The 23414-nt window shown below is 39.1% G+C and overlaps 1 protein-coding gene across 2 annotated transcripts in view; it reads left to right on the top strand.

Moving 5' to 3' along the window:
* The window catches only part of COL14A1 (collagen type XIV alpha 1 chain), a 250358-nt gene that overhangs the window by 195711 nt on the left and 31233 nt on the right, over positions 1-23414 (top strand). For both annotated transcript variants that reach the window (XM_027854062.1, XM_027854061.1), the window contains exons 42-45: positions 10364-10417; positions 12624-12695; positions 18664-18699; positions 20753-20819. In XM_027854062.1, the coding sequence (XP_027709863.1) occupies positions 10364-10417; positions 12624-12695; positions 18664-18699; positions 20753-20819 (229 nt within the window). The remainder of the gene's footprint in view (positions 1-10363; positions 10418-12623; positions 12696-18663; positions 18700-20752; positions 20820-23414) is intronic.

The raw sequence follows: 23414 nt of genomic DNA, 5'->3' as shown, positions 1-23414 counted from the left end.
AGACCATAGTCTCTCTGCTTTCTCATTACTCCTCCATTAAATACCCTATGTACAAGATGTAGCTCAGGATTAGGAAGGGCAGTGAGGATAAAGAGATGCAGGAAGTCCTAAAAAATCTATCCTCACCCTTAGATGAGGTTCAGTCATATTTATATCCACTAACTGTGTATGAAGCTTTCCAAGTTTAAACTTTTAAAAATCTTTTCCTTGTTTAAGACCACACATTTCTAAAGTAATGCTTGCTATGTAAAGAATCCATTAAAAGAAAGCCAAGCTTGAGAGGGATTCATGGTTTATTCTTACAGTTGACTGGATGTGAAATAGTTTAATGTTGTCCCATATTAACTAGAGTGAGAGCTTAAGTCTTTACCCATATAAATGTAAACTTTTTGAAGATGGAACCCTGTCATACTTCTTTACAATACCCAAAATCTAATGTGTTGAATAGGAATAGTAAACATTAAATACATCATAGGCCGAGTGTGAAGTGAAAGAGAAAAAAAACCTTTTCTATTGTGGTAAATATTAATTGTATTTTGGTAATGTATTAAATGTGTTGTGGTAAGATTAATTGTAAAAGGGAGCTTGTGACATATTTCCTTATCATATGGGTGTAATATAAACAAAGCGTATATTCATGTGTTCCATTCTATCAGATATGAGGCAGGATTGAAATGAACTTTAAAGGTTGGACTGAAGTCAGATATCTGGTTTTAATTCCCATATTAAATACTGAGTTATTGCCATAGTGATGTTTAAAAAAATATTAGTCAAATATAAATTCCCTCTTTATGGTAATATACTTGGATTTATTTCTTCTCATCTCCTTTTCTTTCCCTCTCTACTTCTCTCTCCTCCTCTCTTTTTCTCACCTCTTTTCCCTACTTTACTCTCTTCTTCTCTTCTATTCTCCTCTTCCCTCCCCTCTGCTCTTCTTCCCTTTCCTCCCCTAATCCTCCCTCCTCCGCCCTCTTAGAAATGTAATATTTAATTTGCAGTGCTAGTTGGTAAAAATAATTGCTTTTTCTATTGAGTTTGGATGGGCTTTATAACTTTGTAAAAAACTCATGCCCACTATCAGCCAAGCTGGTTGTAATTATGATAATTGCAAAAATTCTCATGTCTAAAGGACTTTACTCAACAAGCTTGTGAGGCAGGAAGTATAAATATCAATATTCCCATTTTACAGATGACAAAGCAGGGGTTCAGGTTGAGTGACTTAGCCAGGATCAAATAATTGTTCGGTGAACAGAACTTAAACCCGGTCCTTCCAACCTTAAGATTAATGTGCTTATTTTCTTGTACACGTGGTGTAGCTAAATAAATTTGTGTGTTTTAGTCAAAGACTTGGTCCAAGGGGCAGCTAGGTGGCGCAGTGGATAGAGCACCAGCCCTGAAGTCAGGAGAAAGAGTTCAAATCTGACCTCAGATCAAAGACTCGACACTTACTAGCTGTGTGACCCTGGGCAAGTCACTTAACCCCAATTGCCTAAAAATAAATAAAAATAAAAACAAACAAACAAACAAACAACAAAGACTTGGACCAGTGAACAGGTTATGCCGTATGAATATGTTGGAATACTATCATACTGGAGAAGGAAATGGCAAACCACTCCACTATCTCTGCCAAGAAAACCCCAAATGGGGTTTCAAAGAGTCAGATATGAAACAATTGAACAAAACCAATATAGATAACATTAATTTTGAAATGAAATCAGTATGTGACCCACAGGTATTCTTATGTGTGGTTTAGTGGCCCCAGTTTCTATTTGAATTTGACACCACTGGTTTACAGAATTTATTCTCTTCCCTTTTTGGCAATTAAGACAGTATTTGCCTTTTCCCAGTCCTATGACATCTTTCCCATTCTTGATAGTCTTTCAAAAGTCATTTACAGTGGCTCAGCAGTCACATCACCACTTCTTTCAGTATTCACTTATGTCATTCATCTGGACTTGATGAATTGAACTCATCAAGAGCAACCTAGTGCTCTCTTCCTATTGATTTGTTCCCTTACATACAAGGCTAAGGAGTTTGTAAATTACGGAGAACAACATGGTTATATATGTAAATTTGGAAGATCATTTTGGCCTCTGAGGAAAGGACAGATTAGAGATGGGAAGGATTAGAAGCAGAGAACCAGTCAAGAGGCTATTGATACTGTCTAGACAAAAGGCAATGGGGGCCTGAGAAATGATAGTATGTGATGGTGGTGTTGTGAATGCCGGGAAAGGGATGAGTGCCACAGATACAGAATTAAAAAGACTTCAAAATGACTTTGCTATAGAGAATAAAAGAAAGCGAATAGTCCAAGGCAACTCTGACGTTTTGAGCCTAGGTGAATGGAAGCATGGTGGTGCCTTCAAGCAGAGATGTATGAAAGTTACAGGGAGGGGCTGATTTGGGGAAGAAAAAGAGCATTTTAGTTTTGAACACGTTGAGATTGTGATACTGCTGATAAGTCCATCAGATGGAGGCAGTTGGACATGTAAGGATAGAACTCAATGCAGCAACTGGGATGGAGATAACAATTTGATATAGTGACCATATCTATAGAATAGATATTTCCTACAGTCAATGTTGGGCTGGACTGCTGGCTTTTGTTTCTCAGCAGTCCACGCAGCTCTTCTCTTTGGTTTTAATGTGCGTTATAGACAAGATGTCCTCAGGGTATTTCCTCAGTCCTTACTTCTTGACGTTTCCCCATTTATGATCACCCTGCACCAGACTCATAGAGAAGCCTAAAGCTTCTATGGGGACCTCCAGGATAATCTTTTCCAAGCCCATCCTCAAGCATTAGTCTCTTCCATTACATCAGTAATAAGCAGTTGCCTAGCCTCTGTTTGAAGACTTCAAGTGATGAGGAGTTCCCTTCATTTCTGAGACAGCCCATTGCATTTATGAGCAGCTGTAATTATTAGGAAGATTTCCTCCCATATTTAGCCCAACTCTGCCTCTCTTTAACTTCCATTCTTTAATCCTCCTTCTGCCCTTACAGGCCAACCAGAACAAATCTGATCCTTCTTCCACATGAGTTATTTAGATTCAGTTATGCCATCTAACATCTGTGTGTTCCAACAGTGTTCTCTTCTAATAAGTACCCTTCAGGGGTGGGAAATTACCTGTATCCAGGACATCATTGATCTCAACCCTGATTCATTGTTTCTGAGTCTCCAGAATAAGATGTGAAAAAGGGAAATGCTGGCACATTTTCACGTGTAATGGTCCTAATCAAGGCAGAAGCTCCTACTTAAAAATAATTAGCTAAAAGAATATTTAGCCAAACAAAATCATAATGTTTGAATTTGCTAGTTATTGTTACCATCCTGAATACATTAAAAAAGAATTTGATTTTTAGTCATTTTACAGCTTTTGTATGCTAAAGTTTTTCTGCCATTTTTGCTCTTATTAAAATGGAAAAGGTGACTGAACTGTTGTCTGACAATTTGCACACATGCTCAGAACAGGCTATGAATTGAATTCTACAGTAAACAACTAAATTGAATTCAATAAACATATAAATAAACAATAAACATAAACCTATTATATGCAAGGCATTTCTAGGTACTTTGGATATAAACACACATAGGATATAATCCCTACTTTCAAACTGCTTGCAGTATAGAAGCAGCAGGGTACAGTACTACTATTTACTACCTGTGTGACCTTGGACAAATAACTTAACCTCACTGGACCTCAGTTTCCTCATCTGAAAAATAAGAGGGAATGATTATATGGCTTCAGAGGTCCTTTCTAGCTTAAGGCTTATGATTCTGTGATCCCATTCACATAAGGGAAAAACCATGTACACAGATAATGGAATTAACTGAGGGTGAGATAAATACAAAGAGAGGCTGAGGGAAAAGGCTAAGAGAAACCTGAGGAGGAAGAGCTTGCTCAGCGAGGAGGGAGAAGGCTTCCTGGAGGAAGTCATACTTGACTTGGGCCTTGAGAAAGGAACTTCAGCAGATGGAGATGGGTGGGAATTCAGTTCCAGTCAAGAAAGATGGTGTGAGCAGAGGTTTAGGGGAAGGGTCATCCTGGGTAAGGCAAATGAAAAATTTCAAAGTTGAGATTGCTGGCAAGGCAGAAGGGGAAAATTGGCTTGCTCATTGTACAATGAAAGGCTGCTTTGCTCTCTAGGGCTTCAGAAAAAAAAATAAAAGGAATGCAATTAAACTTGCTCTAAAATTTTCTATCCAACATCCTTTTTGGTTTTTTGTTTGTTTCAGTTTGCTTAAAGTAATAGGCAAGAGGCAGCCATGGTGTGGTGAATGGAGAGCTGGCCTTTGCATCAGGAAGACCTAAGACTTGGGTTTGAATCTTGCCTCTGACACATATGAGCTGTGTGATCCTGGACAAGTCACTCAACCTCTTGCTGCTCTAGGCAATGTTCTGAGACTAAAAGTTGCAGAGCAGGTGCTGACCTGCAGTGGCAGAGGGAGTGTCCTCACCTGGGAGTTCCCTATGTCAATGAAATCACAGGTCCTTTCCCTAACCTTGGCCTCATGTGAATCTGACATGACAGCCATTTTTGTTGGCATTCACAGTATGAGAATGTTCAGGTGTACATGACAGTATTAAAAAATTAAAGTTGGTGGCATAAAGGAGTACACTGAACTTTAATTTTAGTTCCAGAGAAACTAGACAGGTAGGTGTTGGAGTAAACTAATGCTTCCTTATATACTCTCTTCTGGTTGGTCTGGAGGACATGATGTAGTGGAAAGAATTCTGTATTTGGAGTCAGAGATCTTGGGTTCAAATTATGACTCTACTATTTATTATCTTTAGGACTTACGGCAAGTCACCTAATAACTTTTATGGGCCTTGGGTTCTCATCTGTAGAATGAGGAGGTTGGACAAAAGGCTTGTAGGGTTCCTGCAAATTTTAAATCTTCAATACTAGGATCCTGTGATAAGATTAGTTGAAGGAATTGGTAATATTTAGACTGGAGAAGAAAAGATTTAGAGGGTTCATTGTAATTATTTTCAAGTATTTGAAGATCTGTCATGTTGAAAAAGGAATATACTTGTTCTGTTTGGGCCCAGGAGGTAGAATTGGGGGAAGAGGGTGGAAATTGTGGAGAAGCCAATTTGATCGAGTCTCATCAACAAACATTTATAAAACACTATGTTCCAGACACTATATTAAGCAATGGGAATACAAATACAAGCCAAAAGAAAGCCTCTGCCCTCAAGGAGCTTCTATTCTAATTGGGGAAGATCACGTATAAAAGGAAGCTAAAAACTAGAGGTAGTGGAGGTAGGAGGATTGGGCAACTCCCACTGGGGCTTGGTGGAGCAGAATGGTGAATCTCAGGAGAAGAGTGAAAGATGGCTGGTATGAGTCCTTCCTCAAAACGGAGGTAAGAGGAGGAACTCACCAATGGGAGAAGGGGGTCACGGAGGCAGAGGATATTCCAGGGTGAGAAAACATCTAAACAACTAGAAGTAGCTAGGAGTAGAATTGGACTTCATTGGGAAGTAGTGAGTGCCCTGTTGACAGAGGTCTTTAAGTAAATGCTGAATGACCATTTGCAGAGGATGTCAAATATGGGCTCTAGACCACATGGCCTCTGAGCGCCCTTCCAAGTCAGGGATTGTGCAATTCTATGATTCAGCGAGTTTGAGCCAAAGCACAAGCAGGGTCTGTGTCAAGAACAACCTTTAATTCCCCTCTTCTCTGAAGTTTAAACACATGTGGTTAGCCAATGCTTTTTTAAATTCAGGGGCCTCCTCAAATTGTACACGTGGCAATTGAATCACTGTATTCAAAACCAACACCATGGGATAATTGCTTCTAAACCCCTTTGTACAAGTTTAGGAGAAAGGGCAGGGGGCAGGTTTATTTATTCCCTCTTGATCTTTGTCAGAATAATGTTGCTATCTGAAGTCAGAGCTGAAAAAAAAATGCTCTGGGCTTGGCTTTACTCCCTCTGTGAGCCCCACTGCCTGGGATTCCGTTTGAAGTCTTATTCCTCTGGGAGGACACTAAAAAAGCATGCTGGGAATGAGTGCATGCTGGAGGGATGTGGCTCTATGTGCATATGGGTTTGACATTTTAATATTTAGTCTTTTATATCTTTAGAAAATGAAAAACCATAAGAATTCTCTTTTAATAATTTTCTTATATGGTTGAAAATGGGCTCCAAAGTCATGGTATCCTAAGAGGAGCTTTCTAAAGCTTAGTAATTAGCATTAGTAATTAATTTTTTTTCTTTACCCCACTCAGCAGATCACCTCACTGAAGACCTCACTGGTCTTCTGTCTTTAAAATGAAGGGCTTGGATTTGATCTATTGACTTTTCTCCATCTTCATCCTTTTGACCTTCCTGCAATGCTTAGGAGCGTTGACCACCTTTCTCTCCTCCCTGGGTTTTCAGGATACTAATCTTTCATGGTTGTCTGACTATCTTTCAGACCATACCCTTCCAGGATCATTATTCTTGTCCAGTCTCCTATTCCTGAATGTACTGCAGGGATCTGTCCTGGACCCTCTCCTCTTCTCTCTCTGTTCACTCCCTCGGCAATCTCATCAGCTTCCACCTGAAAGCAGATGAGTCCATTTTCATCTCTAAGCAACTGCCTCCCAAATCTACCAGACCAGCCCACATCTCTCTCCTGAGCATCAGTGCTGCATCTTCACCTGACTACTTGGCTTCTCCAGTTGGATGTAACATAGGCATTTCAAATTCAATTGTTCAAAACAGAATTTATAATCTTTCCCCGTAAACCCACCCTTCCTCCTAACACATCTACTTTTTTTTTTGGTGAGGCAATTGGAGTTAAGTGACTTGCCCAGGGTCACACAGCTAGTAAGTGTCAAGTGTCTGGCCTGAGGCTGGATTTTAACGCAGGTCCTCCTGACTCCAGGGCCAGTGCTCTACCCATTACACCACCTAACTGCCCCCACATCTACTTATCTTGAGAACACTGTCATTCTTCCAGGCCTCCCACCCCAAGATTGACAACCTAAGTGTTATCTATGACTCTTAGATTTCTCCTACCCCATATCAGTTGCTGTCTTATCTCCTTAACATATAGAACATAAATCTTTTCTTACTATTCATATCCCAGTTGCCCTAGTACAGGCCCTCAGGAAGCACAGTGAATAGATCACTGGGCCTGGGATAAGGAAGATCTGAGTTCAAATCTAGCCTCAGACACTTACTAACTATATAACGCTGGGCAAGTCACTTCACCTTTATTTGCCTCAGTTTCCTCATTTGTAAAATGAAGATAATGATAGCATTTACTTTGCAGGATTATTGTGAGAATCAAATGAGATAATAATTGAAAAGTTCTTAGCACGGTGCCTGGCAAATAGTAGGCCCTATATAAATGTGAACTATGATTTATTATTATTGTAAAACCTCCTAATTGGTCTCCATGCATCCAGTATCTCCAGTCCTCAATCAATCCTCCACACAGTTGCCAAATTGGTATCCCTAAAGTGCACATCTGACCATGTCATTTCTTTACTTAAAAAAACTTCGGTGGTTCTCTATTGTCCTTAACTTAAGCTACAAATACCTCTGTTCCTCATTCAGATTCTAAATAAGGTGTCAGATCACTCACAGATAGCCAGCAGCAGGCAGTCCACAGAATTCCACTCTGAACCATATTAAAATTGTAATTAGGAAATATTTAACAAAATAAATAAAAATACAATAAAACCCAGATGATGCTAACTTGTGGTTTTCTAAGTTTATATGTGGCCCTGTGGGTATTCATTTCTATTTGAGTTTAACACATCACAATTAGGCTCCAGCTTATGTCTACAGGCTGGTTGGCTGCCTGTTACTTATCCTGATGGATTCTACACTACAGTCAAATTGGCCTACTAACTGTTCCTATACATCACATTCCATCTCCTACCTTCTCACCCTTCTACAAGCCATTCCCTTTATCTGGAATGTTCTCTGTCCTCTCCTTGGCCTCTTGGAACCCTGAGCTCTCTTTAAAGTCCAGCTCAAATGCCATTGCCTTCAAGAGGCCTTTCCTTATTCTCCCTCCCCAAATCACTGTGTATTTTATTTTTATCCTGTAAGTTCTTATCTGTGAACATGTCATATGCCCAAGGGTGTGCTGAAGTCATCTTGAACCAGCTGTCAAGAACCGATTGTTATATTTTTAGTGTGAACATTTACTTGGAAATTATCCAGTGTTATAAATCAGGGCTTGATTTATTGTTTAGCCGGTCATTTAGACTCTAGAGACTTAAGAAAGTGGTGTTGTTGAATTATTTCAGTCATGTCCAACTCTTCGTGACCCCATGTGGGGTTTTCTTGGCAAAGATACTGAGTGGTTTGTCATTTCCTTCTTCAGCTCATTTTACAGATGAGAAAACTGAGGCAAACAGGGTGAAGTGACTTGCCCAGGGTCACATAGCTAGTAAGTGTGTAAGGCTGGATTTTAACTCAGGAAGATGAGTCTTCTGGACTCCAGGGCCAGTGCTGTATGCACGACACCATCCAGCTGCTCAAAGAAAGTGATAGAAAAATGTTAATAATGCAGATTAAGCTTAAAAGTGTATTCTTATTTTTGTTTTTTGGGGTTTTTTTTGGAGAGTTAATTGTTAAACATTTACCAGCACACCACTGTATGTGTCCCTTATGGAATATAAGTTCTTTGAGGGCGGGGAGGGTCTCATTTTTAGATTTTTGTCCCCAGGTCCTAGCACAGTGTCTGGCATATAGTAGGTATTTAATAAATGCTTGTCAAACCTCATTGAAATAGTAAATGGTGGCACTTAGTGGAAAAGTGAAAAGGAAGGCTAATCTTTTTTTTTTTTTTTGGCTAGGCAATGGGGTTAAGTAACTTGCCCAGGGTCACACAGTTAGTAAGTGTTATGTGTCTGAGGCCGGATTTGAACTCAGGTCCTTCTGAATCTAAGGCTGGTGCTTGATCCATTGCTCCACCTAGCTGCCCCTGAAAGATTAAGTTTGTTTTGTTTTGTTTTGTTTTGTTTTTTAGGCAATTGGGGTGAAGTGACTTGCCCAGGGTCACACAGCTAGTAAGTGTCAAGTGTTTTGGTCTGAGGCCAGATTTGAACTCAGGTCCTCCTGACTTCAAGGCCAGTGCTCTATCCACTGTGCCACCTAGCTGCCCCCAGGAAGGGCTAATCTTTTGTGACTGACTTCAAGAGGAAGATAAGTATTGCTAATACTGTTAAGTGATCCCATGAATCCATGGTAGTAAGTGAAACAACATAATGGGATCAGTTAATTCTATAGGAACAAAGCTATAAAGGAGAGATTGACCAAGCAGTGTTCCGGTAGGGTTTCATGTGGTTCATGAACAACGTTAGGTGGTGTATGCCTATACTGTCGGTCACATATGCTAGCCATACAAGAGTAGGTAATCCACTTTTTAACTTTCAGCACTTATAAGCATAATTAGAGATATAATATAGCATAGTTGTGTGACCCTGGGCAAGTCACTTAACTCTGTTTGCCTCAATTTCCTCAATTTCCAAAAAGCAAAAAAAAAAGAAAAAAGAATACTTGCCTTTATATCGAGAAGAATGGGTTCAAATGCTGCCATTGATATTTTTTTCTTTGGGGGCTAGGCAATGGGGTTAAGTGACTTGCCCAGGGTCACACAGCTAGTAAGTATTTGTCTGAGGCCAAATTTGAACTCCTCCTGACTCCAGGGCTGGTGCTCTCTCCCCTGCACCACCTAGCTGCGCCCATTGATAGTTATTAGGCTTGAATCCATGAGCACTTTGGTGAACTTCTTGGTGTCCCTATGCCACTATATAAGAGTATAAGTTACAGATGATTTATCTGTCTATATCGGGGCAGAGGGTTTTTACACCGCAGGGTCACCACACCAATGAAATCACAGGTTTTGATTATCTTCTCTTTAGAGCCTCAGATTCTACATAGAAATTGATTAGCAATATTGACTTCTGGTAAAGAGATTTTCTATGTCATTGGTCGCCTTCTAAAATGAAAGACAACAACAACAACAACAATAACAACATCTAAGGGCCTCTTAGGTGATCAGAGTTACTCATTCATTCTCTTACCTGGTCATTATTTACCAGGGGAATGTTTCCCTTCTCAGTTGTTATGCTTAATTTATAAAAACACATTCCAGAAACTAGTTCCTGCTTAAGTTTGTAAGTGGTAATTTTTACACCTTAAAGTCCCACAGAGGATCATTTAACACAGCCAAAAGACACAAAGATATTGCCAAAGATACAGTCAAAAAGACACTCCCCTGAAGAGTCTGAAAGAAACCATTCCCTGGTAGCCCAGAATAAGCAACAGGTCTTAGAGCCCCCAAATTTGTAAAGCCTTTTCTGAAAGTCTCATGCTAAAGAATGATTTGTATACTTTATGTTTCTTTATTGTAGGGCCTGCCTGGTAAAGATGGATCCACTGGCCCCCCAGGACCCCCTGGACCAATTGTAAGTGTCTGCAGAATCTGATGGGATAGACTTTCTTTCCAATTGTTTTTTTTTCTGTTGCATTTTCTTTTCCGGAGATAATGTGAATTTTGTGAACCTTAAAGCACTATGTTAATGTTGGTGATTATTATTATTATATTATTATAACCTAAATCATCATTTCTGCAACTGTGAAAAATAGGATGACTGTGGACATGGACATTCTGTTTCCTCATTTATGAAAAAAAAATGATGTTGGACTGGGTAATATTTAAAACCCTTCCCAGCTTTACCATTTTAAGATTCTAATATTTCATATGTAAATTTCTCTGCATGTCATTGAAAGGGGCTGCCCTCTGTTAGGGAAGGCTGATTGGTTATACCAGTCCAAAGGCAGTAAGTACCATATGATGGATCAATTCATACTTAACATCATTCTCTGAACGATTCTCTTAACAGATCCCATTCTCTGAAATTGTCAAGGGAGATTTGGAAAAGAGGAGCTGAGGCCACAGTGGATCTGTTTGCTCTTTGGCACTTTCAATTTGAAGGATCTCCCTTTGATGCTGAACAGGTCATGCCCCTGAACATACTCAAATACATGATCTCATCAATTTAGGAGTTCCTTCTGCCAATGCAGCTCATGATCCATACATGCCTGCCCATCTCATGTGACTCTGGTCCATGTTCTCCCATAATTTCCCTACAAGGGACCCACCCAGTGTGCTAGAAGCCTCTTTTGCTTTCTCCCGCTATCTTAAGAGTACTAGTGGAGCTGTCCAAATACCAGTCCCCAGAATATCCTCTGGAGCAATTATCACAGAGTAAATTATATGTTAACATGAGAATAATGGTGTTCTTCTTATGAAGGGCAGCATTTTCCTTGGTTTTAAGGTTGTAAATGTTTTTTCTGTCTGTGAGGTATTTACATTGACATCATCACTAAAAACCCCAAAATTATTAAATTCATTTCAGAGGTATGACTTATGATGCCTAGGGAAAATTCATTTGAATAGGACAGAGCAAAAGACAAGGGACGATGGAATACGATACCTGAAATGGGTTTTGTTCATTCTCCAAAGACCTTATATAACCCCAACCCCAAATGATAGAAAATGTAAGAAGGGTAAGAGGAAAAGTGGGGAGGTGGGGAGCAGAAAGCAGGCCCCAGGACAGAGGTGCCATCTTTGGGGGTGGAGGGTTGCCACATGACATAGATTTAGGAGTTAACTCAAGCTATGAGGCTGAGAGGAGGTGGTATTCTCCCTAAAGATGTCAGCACCCTAGGATAGAGCCAAGGATACCCTGCCCTAATTAGGACTCTGATTAAATTAAATTCAAGAAGTAATTGTTATGAACCTGCTATGTATTCATAATTAGTGATATACTCTTCATTGTCTAAACCAGCCTCTATTAAGGGCAAGTATGTGAAGTGATTGGGAACCTTAAGGTACTATTTAAACATGAATTCTTTTTATTGTGTTATTAGTGTTGTTGTCAAAACACCTAGCTGGTGTTAGTAGCTTGGTTCCCTCTTCTAAAGATGATCAGCCATTTGGAGTGAAGAGTTATCTGGTAAATTGCTGAAGTTGCACTTTCACTCTTATTGGAAACAAGTCATTTGTAAATTATTTGCTGACATAGCCATTACATTGCATCATGATATGGCAAAGGGAATCATACTTTTGAGAATTTTAGATTCTTTTTGACTCAGATGAAAATGTATGCCAGACAATGTGTTCATTCAAAAAATCATTATTTAAATATCAAGTTTATTTGTATGTATGGGGAAATGAAAAATAATAGTAACAATTGGACAGTGGCAGCAGTTGCCTTAATTGGCTGTAGCAGCATTTAAATATAATATATGACATTTATTATAAATACAGTTACCTATTTGTAGTTCCTGTAATTCTATGGTTTCACCACATTGGCAGTTGATCATACCCATTTACTCAATTTTCCTTTGGATATAAATAGGGCATGAATTTGGTGAAATCTCTCCTGATTTCAGGAGTGGAGTCTATTTGGAAATTGGTTCTCTATTTTCCTGGAAGTGAGGGAGGGGGAGAATCGGGAGGAGCAAAGGGGCTGAGAAATGTACCACTGATCAGTAATTCGAGATAGAGAAGAGAACTTTGTTATTTGTTTAACTGTTAGAATTTTGAATATTATTGATGAAGAAATGTGGATCTTGACTCTCTCTGTTTACCTGGTCATCTACTAGGGTATTCCAGGAGCCCCAGGCGTTCCAGGTATCACAGGAAACACTGGACCACAAGGTGATCTAGGACCTCCTGTAAGTACTGTGATATGTTCACAACCATAATGATTCTAGCCATCTCCTGTTACCACATTTAATCTAGTTAGCATTTCTGTCACTCAGAAACATTTCTTGAATATGGAGCCTTATGTTAAGGACTGTGAGGAGGTTTTAAAGAAAGCTTCTTATGGGACCTCAATCTAACAGAGAAAGCATAACAAAGATGAAATAATAGCTAATGGCCACAAGAGGAAAGAATAAGAAACAAGTACATGAATTATGCTTGTTTACAAGCTAAGTATCAAGACCAGGTTTGGTTCAGTAAAGCCTGATGTTTTAAAAGATTAAAAATTTTAAAGATGTATTGGCAAAACCTAGCTCCTGATTCAAAATTTTAAAATGCTTGTAAAATTCAAATATGGAATGAAAATGTGATTTTCCCTCCTAAAAGCCAAAGTCCCTTACTTAAATATACAGCATTAGAATAGAAGTGTAAGTCAAACACCTTAAATGGAATTCTCTACCTTGACATCCTTGTTCTTTATGATTTGTCTATCTTTTTTTTGTTGTCATTTTTGCTTATTGACACTTCAATAGGCAAAACATTGCTTAAAAGGCTCTCTTCCAATAATGTCTCCTATGCTTAACTGCCTTCCCACCAAATGCCAGTAACACAAATAGCCCATGTAGTAAATAGTAAATAAACCTATTTATCCAAGCCAAGAGCAAACAGAAATCAGAGAAGATATACAGGTAAAAATATACCAAACAATACATAGAATTTGGACAAGTTTGGACATGATTGAGATACCAGATTCTCTATATGTTGGCTTCTTCCTAGGGTCTTTATCTTCACATTTGCCTACCTTTTATCTTCAGGTTTTAAATCTTCTGGGCTACTCTTTAATTTTGATGAAGTGGGAAGAAGAAAGAAATAAGTGAGAACCTTTCTGGGTCTCAGTTTCTTGATTTGGAAAATGAGGTTATTTGACTAGATGACCTCTAATTCTAAAAACAAAAAACAAAAAACAAACCCAATCCAAACAGATTATTGAATAATTCCTTCTATAAATATTAATCAACGGTCTTTAAATGACATATGTCTCTGACATGAAAACTTAACTGTATGAACAGCTCCAAATATAACCATAATTTTGGGAAGATGAGAAGTAGGGGATCCAGGGGAAAGGATGGCTATTGGATGGAAGTGACTAGTACCTAGAAGAGTAAATCTGTCAAGGCCTCTGAGTATTCTCATGACTTTCACATTCTGCCCCTCTCTTATCCCCACCCCACCCCCCTCCACTCCCTATTTCCCAATCCCCTACTCCCCAGGCTCTGGCTGCTCATATGTAAAATCATAGTACATTTCATACTTACAGTTTCAAAAAATGGTTTGACTTCCCCAAATTTCACTCTGCCTGAGCATTTGCACAGGCCAAACTTATCATCAGCAATCTCATCCATATACTTTGATTTCTTTATAGGCCTTTACTTACAAGGCACGTCTGTCTAAGCGACCTTTGAAATTTTGGGACAATCACTCTGGGTACTTTATGTAGTCATACATTATGTTTATTCTTCAAGTTGGGAATACCACAGTCAAGATTCCCTTTCTGTGTTTCCCAGAGAGCAGTTAGGGTTTCAGAATTAGGGTCCCCAAAGACCTTGAGTTTTTTTCCTATAATTTCCAGTCTGGGCCAGAGATTTCCTTTTGCCTTGTGCCCATGGGCTGTTTGTCATTCTCAGCTATTTGTCATTCTCAGTGAATCATGGCCCCATTTGGATTTTGAAGCCTTTCTTAGTTTTATTTGGACCTCTGTCTAGGAAGGGAGGAGGAAAAGAGGCCAAGAAAGACAGACACGGGCAGCACTTGAACAAGACAACATGTTTCCCACATTGGTGCCAAACACCCACCTTGGGCCTCCTGCCTCTTGGTGCAAGGTTCTGCTACTGCTCCAATTCCTACTTGAATTGTGCATGCTGCCTGAGCAGAAAGAACACTAGATTTGGAGGTGGAAGACTTAGGTTCAGATCCTCATTCTGCCATGTGTTGGGCAAGTCACTATCCCTCTTTTGCCTCAATTTCCTCATCAGTAAAATTGGATCCTTGCCACCTATCCCAGGTATAAATATTTAAGATTTTTTATTATGATCATAGGATTTAGATCTGGAAGAGACTTTAGAGCAGGGATTTTTAAATTTTTTTGTGTCATGGACCCCTTTGGCAGTCTAGTGAAACCTACAGTGCCCTTCTGAGAATAATGTTATTAAATGCATGAAGGACGTAGGGTGACAAAGGAATCCAATGATATTGAAATAGTTGTCAAAATACTGATAAACCCCAGGTTGAAAACCCCTGCTTTAGAGAGTATCTAGGCCAACTACTTTGTTTTACAGAAGAGAAAACTGATGACCATGGAAATTAACTTTTCCAAGGTTATGTGGAAGGTAAATCATAGGGCTAAGACTTGAACCCAAGACTTCACCATCCAGAGCAAGGTCTCTTTCTGGTCATTCAGTCAACAAGGATTTACTGGGGTGGGAGGATGCAGCATGCGAAGGAGTGGATAAAGCACTGGCCCTGGAGTCAGGAAGACCTGAGTTCAAATCTAGCCTAAGATACTTACTAGATATGTGACCCTGGGCAAGTCATTTAACCCTATTAATTAAAAAAAAACAAACAAACAAAACAAACTACTGTGTGCCAGGTGTTGTGATACAAAGAATGACAAAAACATCCCCTGGCCTCAAAAAGGCAAAGTTCTAATGGGGGAAACAATATGGAAGGAAATAAGTGCATATGAGATAATGTACAGTGTAAATGGGAGGTAATCACTTCATTTGGGGCATGGGGCAGGAAGGACTTCCTGAAGAAGGTGGGATTTGAGCTGAGCCTTGAGAATGGGGGACAGGTGGTGAACAGGCACAGAGTTGAGAATGCCCTCCTAAGTAGGTAATCATTTAATCTTTGCAAGATTTTTAAATCAACAAAAGGGATTTATCTGAAATTTTTGCTCTAGGATCAGAATTTAGACTTATTCATTAGCTCTTGGTATAATGTCATTAATTGAGTCAAAGCATGCTAGAACCCAATCAGAAATCTTACTTTTAGTTCTACCGACTATATGACCACAAGCAAGTTACTCTCCCTCCCCAGGGCTAAATTTCTCATTCTTTCATCAACTAATCATTGACCTGCTATGTCCAAGCCACTGTGTTGGGCACTGTGCAGATTATAAAGGTGAATAATTCACTATCCCTCACTTTTAGGAGACTACAATCTAGAAAGGACATACACATATGTGCTTGTACACATATATATACAAATACAACAAGATTATAATGTGAAGTGATCCATGTGAAGTGGTACATGTGCATGTACACATACATATACAAATAAAGTAAGATGTGAAGCAGTCCATGATGAGTGTATTAAGAAAGCAAAATGCCCAGAGAATTCAGGTATTGGACCATAGATGTAGAACCAAGAGAGACCTCAGCAGCCATTTAGTACAACTTCCTTCCTCATTTGATAGATGAGAAGAATGAGTCTTAGAAAGGTCAAGTGATTGCTGAAGGCCACACAGGTAATGAAAGACAGAATTCCTAATTGAACCCAGGTCTTCTGAGTCCATATTCTGTACTCTCTCTACTCTACCTCTCTTCCTCTTCTAGAGGAGGCGTTCCAATCACTTCTGAGTTAAGGGGACATGGAAGGCAGTCAGAGAAGGCTACATGAAACAGATAGTATTTGGGGTGGGCCTCAAAGCATAGGTAAGGACATCTAGGTGGTGCAGTGGATAGAGTGCTGATGTAGAGTCAGGAAGACTCATCTTCCTGAGTTCAAATCTGGCCTGACATTTACTAGCTATGTGATCCTGGGCAAGTCACTTAACCATGTTTGCCTCAGTTTCCTCATCTGTAAAAGGAACTTGAGAAGGAAATGGAAAACCACTCCATTATCGTTGCCAAGAAAACTGCAGATGGGATCACAAAGAGTTGGACACAACTAAAAAGTGACTAAAAAATAACAAGAAAATTCTGATTGACAGAAATGGAACAATGAAGGGGTTGGGAAATCCTGGGTAAAGGAATGGAAGTGGGAAACCTCATGTTTAGGGAATAATGAGTAGTCTAGTTTGACTAAATAATAAAGTTTATTCAAAGAAAGACTAAGATTAAATTTGAAAGGGAGGCCAAGGTCAAATTATGGAAGAACTTCAAAATCTGGTTAAGGAATTGAGAATTTATTTTGTAGGTAACTACAAAATAAGCAGATGCCAGTGGATGTTTGTTAAGGTCTCTTCCATCCTAAGATTCTATGAATGTGACTACTGTAGTTTCTTTTCTTTACATTTCAAATGTTACTAAAGTTCAAAGAAAAATTGGCTACTTTTTCCAGTCTACTCAGCATCTTCAAGGAAGATGTGTTTTCCCTCAAAGTATGCTTTTGGTGGAGTTATGGGAATTAACCTGGTGAGGAATTTTTATTTTATTTTGCTTTACTCTACAAAATCAAAGGAAATGGGTCAGACAAGTTAGAGTAAACAATAATTTGTTATTACACAGGGGCACTGTTTTGCAAAAACTCCTACTGACCCTTCCTACCTTGTCCTAAAGAACAGATGTTTGGTTGTCTTTGTATCCTGAGTGCCTTGCATAATATTTTGCACATAGTAAGCGCTCCATAAATGCTTGTTGAAGCAGCCAGGTGGCACAGTAGATGGAGCACTGGGCTTGGAGTCAGAAAGACCTGAGTTCAAATCTTGCCTCTGATATTTACTAGCTATATGACTCTGACAAAGCTATTTAACCTCTGTCTGCCTGTTTCCTCAACTGTAAAATGAGGATTATAGTAACACCTACTTCTCATGATTGTTGTAAAGATCAAATAAAATAATATTTGTAAAGCACTTAGCACAGTGCCTGGTACATTTGTTGGTGTGTTGTTGTTCAGTTGTAATTAACTATGCCTGACTCCATGGACTTTTGTCCTTTTGGGTTTTCTTGGCAAAGATACTGGGGTAGTTTGCCATTTCCTTCTCCAGTGTGTCCCCATTTAACATATGAGGAACTGAGGCAAGTAGGGATTAAGTGACTTGCCTGGGCAAGTGGTCATACAGATAGTAAGTATCTGAGGTCAGCTTTAAACTCAGATCTTCCTGACTCCAGGCCTGGCGCTGTATCTACTGCTCCACCTAGCTGCCCCACCTGGTACATACTAGGTATAATGAATTAATAATGAATTAAAAATTAATAAATGTCAATTCAATATCTCCCTCTCTTCCCCTTGTCAAATTGAATTGAATTACTAATTAATGGTATCATTATGTGGCTGATTTGTAGGTCATATTGAGAAGTGCCTGTCTTTATACATTAGAAATTGCCTATAATTGACATTACCTATGGGTCTTATTCATGTAATAAATATATTTCCCAACATTCAATTCAATTTAAAAAAAGTATTCATCGCCTACTATTTTTACTCCTGAGAGGCAGAGTCCATAGAAAGCTGGCCTTAGAGTCACGAGGACTCAGGGTCAAGTTTGCCTCTAGAACATATTAATGACCTTAGGCAAATCACTTAATATCTTTGATCCATTTTTCTAATCTCTAAAATAAAAGTGTCAAGCAAATGGCCTGTAAGATCCCTTCTAGCTCAAAAATGATCATCTTATGAACAAAATAATTCTATTCCTGGGAATGAGAACTACTTCTATTAACAGGAGAATTAATAAGAGCACTTAGACATTATAACTTTACAAAAAGAGAGAAATAGCAATGTCTCCATTATTCTTGAATCCTATCATCACTCAGAGAATCAAGTTGAAAGGAAATTTTTTGTGATACTGGCTTATCCTATCTATCTATTTATTGTTATACTGTTATACTGTCTATCCTATTTAGAAACAGCAGCATACTCTGAAATGGAAGGTGGTGCTGGTGGGATGTTTTGGTATATACCATGTTAAAAGTAACAGTCATTTTTAATTTCTTTTAGGGTCTTCCTGGAGCAAAAGGAGAAAGAGGGGAACGAGTAAGTAAACCATGACTGAATTTGTCAGCATTAGATTCCTCACTGGGCCTAAAATTTCATCTTGAAACAATTGCCAGAATCTTAGCTAGGGTGGGGTGACTAGGGCTTTGACCTTCGTAAGGCTGAATTTAGAAAGGGCTGGCAGCAGGGTAGAAACAACAGAGTTTAAGCATCTAGTGAGCAAGGATGAGAACTTAAATGGAAAACTACCAGAAGGAGGACTGGTAAACTCCTTCCCCCTCAACCCTAGCACATGCAGACTTTCCCAGTAGTAGCCTCCTCTATTGTCCCAAGGTTTCTGTCTTCTCCGCACACCATTCAGTGGTGATCTGGATGCCCCATCCACCAGACTTCAGGCTGCTGGACCTGGATTTGTTTTTGCAGTGTTTGTCTCTTGTGTAAAAACCCCTCATCATAGCTCTGGCAGCTGCTCTTATGTCAGCCATTCAAACATGTTTTTACTAAAGAATTTGTAGTTCTTGTCATTATTTTTCATTATTAGGCCCCTCCTGCATCTCCTTTGATATTAAAAAGTGTTGAGGCATTATGTTGTTGTGGCAAGAGCCCTGAGCTAAGGGTCTGGCCTCTAGAGCTACCTCTGCTAATGACCCCTACAGGCCCATTTTCTCATTTGTAAAATGGAAATAATTTTACTTGTCCTACCTACCTCACAGGGTTGTTGTGAAGAGCAAATGTTTTAATAGCTTCAGAAGTGTTTCAAAAAGTTAAAAGTTTTATATAAAAATGTAATTACTGTTGTTCTTATTGTTACTGTTATTATTATTATTGTTATCATAATATACTCATTTTCTTGATGGGCTTGTTCCAGCCTGGAAAGGTAAAGGCGAGCCAGCACACCAGAGTCAGACACAGAATCAAAGAACTAATTGAATAATATATTAGAAATCTTATGTAATAAATGTTGACCCAAAATCTAAGCAGTGTTGGCAATAGTGGTTGGTAAAGCTCTTACCTAGTTTGAGATTCTTCCCTTCACTTTCAGAGGTATTGTAAGTTACCAAGGTAGCTCTGATAGAATCCATGGGTTTGTTTTAGTGTCTTTTGTAGGCTTAAATAGCAGAAGCATCCAATAGCTTTTTCTTCGAACAATGCATCTGGGAAAACTGACAATATGAGTGTGAAAGGTTCTTGGCTCCCTGTGTCCACCACAGGGCTGGGGTCCCATTTAAATTCAACAGAAGTGATAATAGAATAGGCCACAACCTATCCTTTCAGTGGTGATCTGGATGCCTCATAGACCCTATCCTTCAGGAGAACCCCTACAATTGCTTGGGAGACAAGGCTGTGTTTATAGTTGTTCCTTTCAAAACTTGGCTCAAAAGTGACCTTCACCACATCGATAATAGCTAGCATTTATATAACACCTGCTAATGTGTCTCAGAATAACCTTGAGAGACAGGGGCTATTATTTTCTCCATTTTACGATTGAGAAAACTAAGGCAGACAGGTCAAACTATTTGCCCAGCATTACAGAGCTGGTAAGTATGTGAGGCTAGATTGGAACTTAGGTCTTCCTGACTCCAGGCTCGGAGTTGTATCTACTGAGCCACCTGGCTATCTCTATCTACCATGAGGCTTTTCCTGATCTTCTCTATTGCTTTTCCCCCAAGCTGCCCCCCCAATTATCTTGTCTTTTATTTTATATATATGTATAATATATAATGTGTACTTATATAATATATTCATATATTGACATTCATTATATTTATGCATTGTGTATATATAATCTATGCATACATATATTTAACTTTTATTTTAGTTTATTTTAATTAGTTGATTACTATATATGTACATAATATATATTTATATTTATTAATAAATATATTATATATTAATTCTATTTATTATAAATATGTTTATATTTATATTTGCACATGTTTTCTCCTCCATAGTGTCTGTTTCTTTTTTTATTCTTTTATCCCTAGCTCAATTCCTGGCACATGGGAAAAGCTTGATAAATTCTTGTTGATTGGCTGTGCTCACTGATCTGAGAGCGGTGAATGCTTTTTTCTTTTTCTTTTTGTCCATCCAGGGTGATTTGCAGTCTCATGCCATGGTTCGTACAGTGGCTCGCCAAGTATGTGAACAGCTCATCCAGAGTAAGCTCCTGTTCTTCATCATTTTAATTTTCTGTTCCTTTTGAGAGTCCAGAAAGTGGGTACCTCTAAGACAAGCCTGTCTGTGTAACCATCAAGCCAGCCCAGAGGCAAGGCTTTAGACCACTTACAGCAAGACTAGTCACCACAGGAATCTGTATCTATTAGTATTTGGAGGGAGGGGGAGAGTCCAGACCCATGATTTCACTGGGATAGGGAACTCCTGGCAAGGAAATTCCCTCTGTGTGTATACATCCACAGCTGCTCTGAAACTTATTCTTAGGGAATTGCCTGGAAGGTAAAGTGATATAATTACCCAGCCTTACAGAGCCAGTGTTTAAGAAAGATAGGACTTGGAAGGTAATGTGGTGGATAGAGTGTTGGAATGAGGAAGATCTGAATTCAAATCCTCCCTTAGGCACTTCCAATCTGTGTTACCCTGGGCAAGTCATTTGGCTGCTCTCAGCCTCAATTTCCTTGTCTATAAAGTGGAAAAATAATAGCTTTTACCTCACTGGGTTGCAGTAAAGATCAAAAGAGAGCAAATGTAAAGTGCTTTGCAAACCTTTAAGCTGTATATCAGGGGTGGGGAACCTGTGGCCTGGAGGCCACATGTGGCCCTCTAGTTCCTCAAGTGCTGCCCTTTGATTGAATCCAAACTTCCACAGAATGGACTTAGAGGACCACAGATTCCCCACCCCTGAATCCTAGCTACTATTTTTGAAACCAGGTCTTTCTGATTGGCTGTCTATACAGCCCATTGACTCTGTCTCTGGGTACAGTAATTAAAATGATTGGTTTGGTCTGGTTGCAATCTAGATTTTTTAATGTCAACCCTAATTGGCCTGATAGAATCTGTCTTACCTGTCTTGTCCATTAAAATGGATAGGTATTCTTACTCTGAGACCAAGCTTTAGAGGGAGTCCAGAGTAAGTAAGTAAGTAAATAAGTAAGTTATCTCCTAGAAAAGTTTTACAGTGTTGATTTCTATAAGTTCCTTTGACTAGAATTAGTACTTCCTTTTTACTCATTTCACATCTGTTATCTCTTACTATGGTCCAAGGCCCTTCTTTTTTAATGCCTTGGGCCTCATGCCCAAAAATACACCAGGAAGCATTTGCATTAGTTTAGTGGTATTTATTAGGAGCCTTGTCTTATTTCCTCCTTTTCAAAGATAACTTTTCCACAGTTCACAATTGTGGGATTTAACTAATTGCTGCCATTTCTTCAATGCTCTCTGCTTGTGCCCCTCACTTTACTTCCCCATCCATTGGTTATGACCCTCATCTTAGTAACACTTTCTAGTGGCTTTCCACTGAGGTGGGCCCTGGTTAGGATTTCTAGCACTTGGGACAAATTCAGTTGAAGAGGGCTTGGGGAGCTTGGAACTAAGGTACCTATCAATCAACTAAGAAGCATTTATTAAGCATGTATTTTATGCTAAGTAAGCAACACAGATGCAAAGGAAAATGGAAAATAGTTCCTGCTCTCAAAATGTTTAAATTACAATGAGGGGAGAAAACATGGATATAAATGGGTATATACATGACATACACTGAGTAATGAAAGACAGCCTTGGAGGGGAAAGTCTACTGCAAAAGGAGTATTCCAACTCCTCCCTCCAGGTCCTAAATGCTAACTTATCATTACAGCTATTATTATCAAGAGATGTGGAAGAAGGAACAGCCATCCCTAAAGAGAGTGCTGGAAGATGGTGATGCTTCAAGAGAAACCTAGGTTTCAGGAATATCGGGGAATGGAAGGAATGTGAAAGGAAAAGGTCTAGAACAAAAGAGAGTTGGTTAACAATTTTGGGGAGAGGGTTCCAGAGAGCACAAAAGGAATGGCAGAGGAAGGGGCAGCTATGTGGCACAGTGGATAGAGCACCAGCCCGAGGTCAGGAGGACCTGAGTTCAAATCCAGCCTTAGACCAAACATTTGATACTTACTACCTGTGTGACCCTGGGCAAGTCACTTAACCCCAATTGCCAAAAAAAAAAAAAAAAGAAAAGGAATGGCAGAGGAAAAATGGGTCTAAAAATGGCTAATAACTTTGGAGAGAGAATTGAGTAATGAGGCTGGAAGCCAGGTTGCAAACTTTTGAAAAGAAAGGACGTAGAAATAATAGTGTAGGCAGCTTTTTCTAGGAATTTGGTTTAGAAAGGGAAGAGAGTTATATGATGATAACATGAGATTGCAGGGTCTAGTTAAGTTGGTTTTTTGTTTTTGTTTTTGTTTTTTTAGGATGGGACTATATGGGTATGTTTGAAGGCAATTAGGGAAGAACCATTAGGTACAGAGAGATTGGAATGAGAAAAGCTGTGACTGAGGGGGCAATCTGCTAGAGAAAATAGAACAGAATGGGATGAAAGGCACATTTGAAAAGAGAGAAGCCTTCTCATTACTGAGACTAAGGGATGATGTCAGGGGGGTTTGAGATGAAGAAACAAGAAAACAAAGGAACTTAGCACAAATGGCCTCTATTTTCTCAGTGATTTAAGAGACACAGTCTTCAACTAAGGGGTTGGGGTCATGGGGGAGGATTGATAAGAGGAAATAAGTTTTAGAACAGCTAAAACTTATAGAACAGCTACTGTT

The sequence above is a fragment of the Vombatus ursinus genome, unplaced genomic scaffold (genome assembly GCF_900497805.2).
Source record: "Vombatus ursinus unplaced genomic scaffold, bare-nosed wombat genome assembly UNPS02010284.1, whole genome shotgun sequence".
Taxonomy (NCBI): Eukaryota; Metazoa; Chordata; class Mammalia; order Diprotodontia; family Vombatidae; genus Vombatus; species Vombatus ursinus.
Note: the sequence above shows the minus strand (reverse complement) of the source record. Positions and strands in the feature narration are given on the sequence as shown.